Below are 9,615 nucleotides of genomic sequence, written 5' to 3' on the forward strand. Positions count from 1 at the left end.
CCTGATATGTTATGGCTTTATATTTATTAGTGCATTTTCTTCTTTCTACAGTCACAGTCCTTTCAGACAGCACAAAACCAAAGATAAGCATGAGATCGACCGGATGACGCTCACCGTGGTAAGGAGCCTGGTGACAGTTGCAGTTTCATTCCTCTTGTTTTCTAAACTCCCATTCCCTCTAAAAACTGGAGCTGTAGAGCCTGCTTTCTGAGAAAGCTGTATTTACACATGGAAGAGTTGTTTACAAACGCCATCAAAGGAAAGCTGCTCTCCTCTGTGGGGAAAGCAGATCACACTGCTTCTAGAATTCAATGTCTCTTTTTGTACTTCTTTTTCTCATAGAATGTGGAGCTACCAGATTCCTTTTCTCCTGAGCTGAAGTCCCTTTTGGAAGGGCTCCTGCAACGGGATGTTACCAAGAGACTCGGATGCCAAGGAAGAAGGTAGGTGTTGTCTTCTCCTTGGACCACTGCCTTTAAAAATTTCCACTTCTCTATGAGTGAATGAATTAATGTCAAGTAAAAATCTGTGCTTCCTGTTGTGATGATTTTAATTCTGGAAAGAGAGCATTAGAAAGTGCTGTTGCATGGAATTACATTTCAGCTTCCTGTAGTTGGGCAAATTTTTGGACCATTTCTGTCATTAAAGCCTTCCCCCGAGTTGTGCAGTCACGCTTACATTGGCTGGTGTTTGTCCTTTTCATCCCTGTGTTGTTGTTATGTTTTTGCCTGATCTGTTTTGGTGTGAAGTCATATTACTTGATTCAGAAATGTTGATAGCTACAATTTATTGCTTATATTGTAGCTGTAATGATAGGAGCATATTACACAGAAAAAACCCAGCCCCTAAAACAGCAAGCACAGAAAGCTGTGAACACTCGCTTCGTTTTGGGTTGCCTCTATTTCCAGAGATACCTGGTTCATTTAATGATTGTAAGGGAAAGGGCTTTTTTTTTTGTTTGTTTGTTTATTGACTGCAAAACACTACTAGCTCCTGCCAAGCTTCCCTTGCCTATAGCTGTGAACTCAAATTGTTGTTATAATCTATTTAAAAAACTAGCACGTGCCTCGTGTGTGAGTAGGAGAGAAAACTGTGAGAGGAGTAAATAACTGTTGAGAACCCCGTGACAGTGTGTGATACCTGTTAATTGATAGTCACACCTGAGACTGGGGCTGGCTTTAGTTCCAGTGAGATATTCTGAGGGATTTTTTTATCCTGGAGCCCTCCATGCTGATGACCTGAGATGGCTTTTCATCCTGGACCTATCCAGCGTAGTTACTTATTTTGCCATAAAATACGTGTGATATCAAATGGAGTGCAGTAAGTTTGTTCCTTAGAAGCAGTGTATGGGATCTGGCAACAGGCGAGTGTTGTGTGTTGTTTGAAATGGTGGAATACTGTAGCAAAGCAAGAGTAAGTGCCTGCCAGACCTACAGCACTATTTCCAGTGTTTCCACATGGAAGTCTTCTCTTCTGTTGTTTACTTAGGAAGACTTTTTTTTTTTCCTTGAAAAAAGAACATTTTACAGATGTTTTCAAGCGATAGAAATGTGACCTTTGAAGGCTTTGTGTTTCTCAAATACATTTGAAAAGCTCCTTTATTGTGTTGACTTTGGATACTTTTGTTTTGCAGTGCACAAGAAGTAAAAGAGCATCCTTTCTTCAAAGGCATTGATTGGCAGCAAGTCTATTTACAAAAGGTAAAGGATTAAGATAGTAACCTCAGCTTACTTGGTAAAGCATTAAAAAGAAAATAACCCTAAGCAGATAAAGGACAGAAAACTTCAGGGTTCCAGTCCCCAGCACGTGCACTCACTTGCATGAATACGTGGGGGATCGTTGATGAAAACTACAAGTCTTCCTTTTGGGTACTACTGAACTATTACTTTTGTCAGGGGCAAACCACACATGGTTTCTTCTGCTTAGCTGTCTCAAAACTGTAGGATTTTTTCTCCCAAAATGTTTGGAGGACCATTTATTAAAGGAGTGGAGAAGTTCTTTGCACTGAGGTTTAATTTCAAGGCACGTACTTTTGCAGAGTCATGTGTAACTTGTGCAAAAAATAAGAAGGCCGTATAGATCTACAGAATGGATTTAAATAATGTCCACTAATTTGTCTTTAATTATGCCACTTTTAATTTCTAGTACCATCCACCATTGATTCCTCCCCGGGGAGAAGTAAATGCAGCAGATGCTTTTGATATTGGGTCATTTGATGAAGAGGACACTAAAGGCATTAAGGTACACAGCCTTAGCTGATAGGTAGAGAATGGCACTGGGACTGCTGGGCTTAACTTTCCATGTGTGCGTGCCATTCCTTTGCCTTCAGGGGCTACTGAGTGTGCAAGGAATTGCTTTCAAGTTTGGAAACTTAATCCATGCTGTTATGAAAGAGGTATCTCAGGCTGGTTGGCTAGTTTGTTGTTGCTTGCCAAGTCCTTATGTTTTATTTTTTAGACTGACTGAAATCTACCTTCCTATCAAAAGTTTTATTTGATAAAGGAAATATTTCAAATGGTCAGGAAACTTTTGGGAAATCCTCAGGTTTTCAAGAATACTTAATGGTTTGTAGTTTTAGAAATTGTAATTTGTTTCTGGTGATTCGGGTGAATTGAATTAAACCTTGTTTTAATAGTATTACCTCATGGTCAGAGAGTACATTGGAAAGCTCTTACAAATGACAAACTGTATATTAAAGGCAGCAACTTTATAAGATAGAAAAGTGATAAAGTAAATTTTCAGGTTCTGGTATTATCTGAAATCCAATGAGAACAATATAAAGGGAAGAATGAGATGTTAAAGCTGCTGGCCTAGTTCTGACTTGCATGGAGATGGTGTGACATCCCCTGTGTGTTCATCCCCTTCTGAAGCCTCCCTGGTGCTTTGGGACAATAGGTGAATCAGCACTTGGCTTGGGTCTGTCCCGTTCGTGCATTTATTTTTTTCTTCAATAGATCAAACTTTATTCTTGCTATTACAGAAGTGAGTCAGGAGAGAAACCAATTTCTCTAAACTTTATAAGCAAAAAAATATGTTAAGTACTCGCTGTGCCTAAAAAGGAACCTGTCTGTCAGTGTCACCTGCTGTAATTACAGAAGTTGGCACAGAGAAGATTTTACATGTTTAAAGAGAAATGCAGAGAACCCGAGATGTTCTTTATCCCAGAAACCTCCACATCTTCAGTGTCAGTGTTAGTCTAACAGGATGCCAGTTTCCTGCAGTTCTGTAATGCTGTAATTCAAAGGAACATTTTGCAATGAGAAACCAGGTGGTCTTTTTATTTATTGAGGGGATCAGGTATTCTCAGCGAGGCCTGTAAATCCTGTAGCCAGATCACTTGCCTGTAATCTTTGTTCAGGCTGCCTATAAGGTAAATTTATTCTTAGTCATGAGTCAGTGAGGGATATCACATACAGCTTCTTTGCTCTGCACTTTCACTGGGATGTCACAGTCTTTTAGAAGGGACTGAATAATTCGTGCCTCTGAGTCAGCTACAGTCAGAGCTTCCATTAAGGTGTCAGGAGGCATCTTTGCCTGTGAGGACACCAGTCTTGAGTGCCTTGCTCTCCATTACCCCAGCGGGTTATATTTACACTGCAGAGTGTCCTGTGACACCAAGAACACGTGTGCTGGGAGGTTACAAACTGGAAAGCCATCAGTGGATGCTCGTGGCTTTCTCCTCTTACTCAGATGCTCTAAGGAGCCCCTGTGAGCTACTTGTGCAGAACTGCAGAGAAGTCTTCTGCCTTCAGATCCAGCCTGTGTTCTCCTGCTGTGGATCTCTGAAAAGGAGGAGGACCTCTATTCTGGGAGTGTCTGACCTGGCCTGGCTGCAGAAGGAGAACTGACCAAGGCTCTCCTGTCCTGCTCCTGCTGGTGCTGCAGCAGTGGCTGGAGCGTCTGGCTTTGCTTGGAGCAGCGCTGTGCGTGCGTCCCCTTCCCTCAGGATCTGCCTTCCCCCGGCACTGCTGCACCGGGGACCAGCCCAGCCCTGCCCGCTGGCAAACTGGGCAGTTCCATGGACTGACAACATTCATAACACCATAAAGGATGCCTCTGTCTTGCTCCTGGAAGAAAACCTCTGGTTTGTCTAGATTGTTGGAAACTGAAGCACCTGAGGAGTGGCCGTAGAGAGTTTAAACTCATCCCCAGATCAAACCCTTTCATAATGTTACAGGGAAAACATTGATCGCTTTTTGCACTGCGTCCAAGTGCCTCGTGGTTACACCCAGCGTGTGGCTGTGTCAAGCAACAAGTCCTTCCTGCAGATCCTGTAATTTTAGTTTCCTTTAGTGCAATTCAATTTAAGTACTTTAGTTACGGATTAGGGGGGAAAAGTATCTAAGAGGAAGAATGAGGTCTGCAGCATGTGCTGCTGAATTCTGAAGGTTAATTATTAAGAATGGAAAATTAAACTGTGGAAGCATGGAAGGCGTTGTGTAAAAAGATATCTTTTCATTTATTCATAGAAATTTTTTGCTGAGAATGTTGCATAGTGTTGACAAAATGTCTAATTGTGTTAAAAACTAAGTAAGGCTTTTAGAGCGATCAAACCAAACAACTTTAGGACAGGTGACCTGTTCTCTGTATATAAATTTACTTAAATTAGTATCTATGTTTTCTCTTGTTTGCACCTGTTTTTTCTGGTAAGGTTAGAGTTCAATTTATCTTTTAAAGTTATACTGTTATATGGGTAACTTATCTATTTGGGGTAAAATTAGTAAAATTTATTAAAATGTTGTGGTTTTATGTTGTTTTTTCTCTTACAAGTTGCTTGATAGTGACCAGGAATTGTATAAGAACTTCCCTCTGGTAATATCGGAGCGTTGGCAGCAAGAAGTAGCAGAAACTGTTTATGATGCAGTAAATGCAGACACAGATAAAATTGAGGCCAGAAAAAGGGCTAAAAATAAGCAGCTTGGCCACGAGGAAGGTAATCTGTCAAATCCACTTCTCTCCATCTTTTGCTGGTAGATAGTAATTCATGTGTTTGAAGTTCCTCACAACAGACTCTCGTATTACTGTCATTCACCAGTAATTGTTAGAATTCATTTAGTCAGTATCGTGTTTCTTAATGTTTTGAAATGCTCTGTGATGACATAATGTTTTAGAAGAATCTTTTGTGCTCTCTTTTGAAGATGGTCATGTACAGCTTTGCATCGTTTTTGTTTATGGTGTATGCTCAGAAAAGAATATGTGGGATTTGATTTCATGACAAAGAAACTGGCAAAGAAAACAGGAGGTCCTGTACAGCAAACCTCACTTGTTTGCGTGAGGATGTTGCTTGACAAACGCTGAACTTTGGGTAGCAATATACAATTCTTTTAATAGTTCATAAGGTAGATTGTTAGGAACCAAATTCTGTCCTTGGTTACTCCACTGCAGCCTCATCAACTCCTCTAATTAAGGCAGAATTGGCTTTTCGTGTGTGCCTGTGCACATAGAAGCACTCGTGCAGGTTTGGTGAGAGCACGTTGGGTCACGTTGTGCTCAGGACTGGGTCCTTTCCCAGTTGAGCACGTTTGCAGAGTGCTTTTAGGCAGCACCTTCTCTCACATACCCATGGATGTTCCCTCTGGTTCCAGATTACGCGCTTGGGAAGGATTGCATCATGCATGGATACATGCTGAAACTGGGGAACCCCTTCTTGACTCAGTGGCAGCGTCGTTACTTTTACCTCTTCCCAAACCGACTTGAATGGCGAGGAGAAGGAGAGTCGCGGGTAAGTGAGGTGACTCTGGAGAGCAGCAGCTTCCAGCGGCCTGAAAGGCAGGTGGATGTTGAGGCAGATCTGAGAACTCGTCCTCGGGCAGTGGCAGTAGAGATTTGTCCCAGTGAATGACCAGGGGACTTGAGTAACTTATCTTGAGCATCTGTAGTTAATGGGTAGCTACACTGCCCTGAGGAAACGTCAAGTTGACTTGAGAAACCTGTTTATTTTGTTTTGTTATGTTTTTAAAGGAATTTGGTAGTTCATGGTGTTGTTTTTCATTTAGGATCTCTGGACTATTTATACAAAAAAACATAAACTGGTAAGGTCATAAATGCTATAGCATTTTATTTCAAAGAAAATGCTATAGTCACTGTAGTTTAGTCCAGCTGTGATCACGTGCTAGGCAGATCATTTGTATATCTAGTTAAGGAAGGTTTTGGGATTTCAAAACATTGTTCTCTTACAGTCTATAAGGAAAGCTTTTCTGCAAACTGTTGTGTGTGTTTGCTTCTTTGTAAGTATAGAGTGCTTAAATATTCCCATTCAGCTCTTTGAAATAGTAAGATTGCCTTTTTTAATAACAGCAGAAATACTTGGAAAATAGATAAAATCATATGCAACAATCTTGAGGGAAAACAGAATATTTTGTTTGTAGACACACCTATTTGTGGATTCTTATTCCGTGCTGTCATTACTGGCTTTCTTAGCTTAGATTTTGTTGTCTCTGTTGAAACAACCAAGCCCCTTGCTAAATCTCTCTCTTACCTTATAATCTATCTTTAGTTCATGACCCAGTATTGAGAAATAAAGACATGTTTGTGCAGTGACTGTTAATGTTCATAACTTGATTTACGTGGGTAGTCCAGAAAAATTAGATACTGGCTTTATTTGATGGGAAACAGGTTTTTTTGGAGTCATCTCTCTGCTTTATTTTTGCAAATGCTACAGCAAAACCTACTGACAATGGAACAAATAGTATCTGTTGAAGAAACACAAATTAAAGATAAGAAATGCATCTTACTGAGAATTAAAGGAGGAAAACAGTTTGTCCTACAGTGTGAGGTGAGCCGCTTGTTTTTCAATATCGGTTAATCAGGCTGGTTTGCATATGGTAATATTATTCAAAAGTTTTTCAAGTCCTCCCATTATGTATTAATTAAGGGTATTTTATGAAGCAAAGCTGAACTTAAGCAAAACTGTGAAGTTTTTATCATGCTCAGATTTGGAAAGCAGGAAAGCTGCACCTGTGCTAGTTCCTGTCACGGATTTCAAGGGTATTTGGGCTAAAATGAGTTCAGTTTAATAACTAGCTAAAAACTTCAAGACTTTTTAACCTCCGTGGGCTTTGAAGGGCTCGTTGGCACGTGTCTCGCTGCGGTTAGTTCACAGTAGCTAACGCGTTGGCGAGGGAGGAAGTACGCAGATCCTCCAACCATCATGACCGGCTGTGGTTGCTGCTGCCTCCCCTGGCTTTGGTGGGGTGACAGACAATCAAAGGGCTGCACATGTTCAATACCCAAAGTTACTCGTTCCTTTGGGAAATTAAAATAAGCTGCTTGAAGTGCTGTCTGAGAAGACGCTGTTGGCCGTTTACTGTGCAGTGCCAAACTACTTCTGTATCTCTTTCAGAGTGACCCAGAATTTGTTCAGTGGAAAAAAGAGCTGACAGAAGCTTTTACTGAGGCACAGAGGTTGCTGCGTCGGGCTCCAAAGTTTCTCAATAAATCTCGCTCAACAGTTGTAGAGCTTTCAAAACCGCCACTCAGCCACAGGAACAGCAACGGGCTGTAGGAGAAACGGAGAGCCACGTTCACTTCGGGAAAGCTACTTTGTGAACATGTCGAGTTTCACAGAATCCTTACGAATTACTTTGTGCAATCCTGGACACGGGATGTGCTTAGAAGAGGAAGAATGAGATGTTTACAGCGTGGGATAATGTCAGAACTCTGTCTCTGGAGGTTGTTGTGAAGCCTGGAACAATGGCAAGTGAATTCATGCTCCCAGCAGCGATGGGAATTACCGAACGTAGAGGCTGCATATTGCTCCCACGCGTTCCTGCGCCCCGGCGGTGCCCGAACGTGCTCCGTTACTCTGCAACTACTGATGGAAGGAAGATGCTGTTTTCTCTGCAATACCCTTGTTTGGTGTGTCCCGAGCCTGGAGACTGAAACGCTTCCTGCTGGATGACACTTGTGTGTGTGATACCGACAGACCCTTCGGCCGCGGAAGGAGCTGCGGGCTTGCCATGTTGGAAAACCTTTACCCTGTCGTGTTGCCATGTTCTTTCCAACCATTACTGCTGACTTTATAATAACCTTTCTCCATACTGCTGATGATCAACAGTGTGACTCTTATGCACTTCAAAGTACTGAATTCTAACTGTCCTGTGGTTTAAATGTTATTGCTACTTCATGGAAACATTGAACTCCAATTATTCACTTGGTTTGTTTTACTCACTAATAGTAGCTACCACCGTTTTGCTTCTTCTACATATATGCAGTACTATAACTGACACAATAGAGTAATAATTGGTGAAGAGGAGTTTATGGTAGCTTCATCTAGTGCTCTGTTGTATAAATTGACTATTTTAGCACAGTTTTTAAAGAGCAGATTCCTTTTGACAAGTTTACAGTGAACATAAAGACCGTTCTTTTCCATTTCAGGTCAACTGCACTTTTTAAAAATTAAAAAGAAATTATTCAAATCCCATGCATTCTAGTGCATGTACTGGGTTAAAGTGTCTGGGTACCTCGGTACGTATTCTGGATCGCTCTTCAGTTATGGGACTTGTGGATCCTTCTCTGTTGTACATAGAAACATGAAGCCAGTGTGTTCTCATAGTGTAGATATCCCAGACTCTCGCTGTAGCTCAGCTCAGGAGGTTCACGCGTGCGTCACATGGCTCGGCTTGCAAAAGGGTTTTTAATTTTCTTTTCTAGAGAGTTCAAACTGTCCCCGTTGAAAACAGTCTGAGAATACTGAGGATGGAACTGACAAAACGAGTTGATCAAATGCCAGATTTATATTAATTCTACTTGAGGCATCAGCCATGTCATGTGGAAACTCTTGCTAAAGTAAAGATACAGTCTCTTAACTCTTTGACAGCTTTAAGCATGTGCAGTCAGCCTTTCCTTGGCTCTTGTGATGTTTTGTAAGAGATAGGTCAGGACTTAATTTAAGCTTTTTTTCTGACCCAGTAAACACCTTAGAGAACATTTTCTGCCTAATTAGGGTGGTGCAACTCTCGTGGTCCCTAAAGACAAGGGGAATTGCATCTCCGTAAATGGGAACAGAAGTTGCACCAGCAGCTTCCTCTGCTGCCCTGCCCTGCGCGGGCTGTCTCGCCTGTGTTGCTGGCGGGTAACCACGGAGTTCTAGACCCACTTCCTTGGAGAAAAGTGCAAATTGGCAAAAATGGGAGAATTATTTTGAAAGTATTGGTTTACCCTGTAATAAAATTGGATGTATTTGCTTCTAGAAGTGGGAGTGTCACAAGGGTGCGAACTCTGTCTTGCCAGCTGGTGCAGCACAAAAGGAGAGTGCATTTTGGAAGATACCCTGTGTGAGTCAAGGGATATGTTTTAATGATCTCCCATTTATTTTTCAAATTACTCTGTAAAAAGAGTACCAGCTTCTCTGCCATTCTCACCGGTAAGTGGTGTTTAGCATCACAGCAGCCTCTGTAGGAAGCAGGTGTGTGGTGTTTATTGAGTTGCAGCACAGAACATGTCTCATCGCACTGGTGCTGACTGGGCGCTGGGTGCTGTTAAGCTTTTCCTCCAGTACCATGCAATGCTCTTATTTTTCTTCTTGATTTGGGAAAACACCCTCAGATTGTGATAAAAACTGCTCTTAGTTCTTATGTGACTTGTTCATACTTTCTGAGTTTGTTATCAGTCCAT

At 41.6% G+C, this 9,615-nt stretch overlaps 1 protein-coding gene across 1 annotated transcript in view; it reads left to right on the top strand.

Annotated features, from left to right (window-relative positions):
* Positions 1–7,504, top strand: part of LOC104524416 (beta-adrenergic receptor kinase 2) — a 25,345-nt gene extending 17,841 nt beyond the window's left edge. Inside the window, exons 11-18 of the mRNA XM_010167285.2 lie at positions 52–118; positions 343–443; positions 1,634–1,700; positions 2,146–2,241; positions 4,771–4,933; positions 5,586–5,722; positions 6,662–6,775; positions 7,343–7,504. Of these exons, the coding sequence (XP_010165587.2) occupies positions 52–118; positions 343–443; positions 1,634–1,700; positions 2,146–2,241; positions 4,771–4,933; positions 5,586–5,722; positions 6,662–6,775; positions 7,343–7,504 (907 nt within the window). The remainder of the gene's footprint in view (positions 1–51; positions 119–342; positions 444–1,633; positions 1,701–2,145; positions 2,242–4,770; positions 4,934–5,585; positions 5,723–6,661; positions 6,776–7,342) is intronic.
* The last annotated feature ends 2,111 nt before the right edge of the window (positions 7,505–9,615 follow it).

Source organism: Antrostomus carolinensis, unplaced genomic scaffold (assembly GCF_000700745.2).
Source record: "Antrostomus carolinensis isolate BGI_N321 unplaced genomic scaffold, ASM70074v2 scaffold25734, whole genome shotgun sequence".
NCBI classification, from domain to species: Eukaryota; Metazoa; Chordata; class Aves; order Caprimulgiformes; family Caprimulgidae; genus Antrostomus; species Antrostomus carolinensis.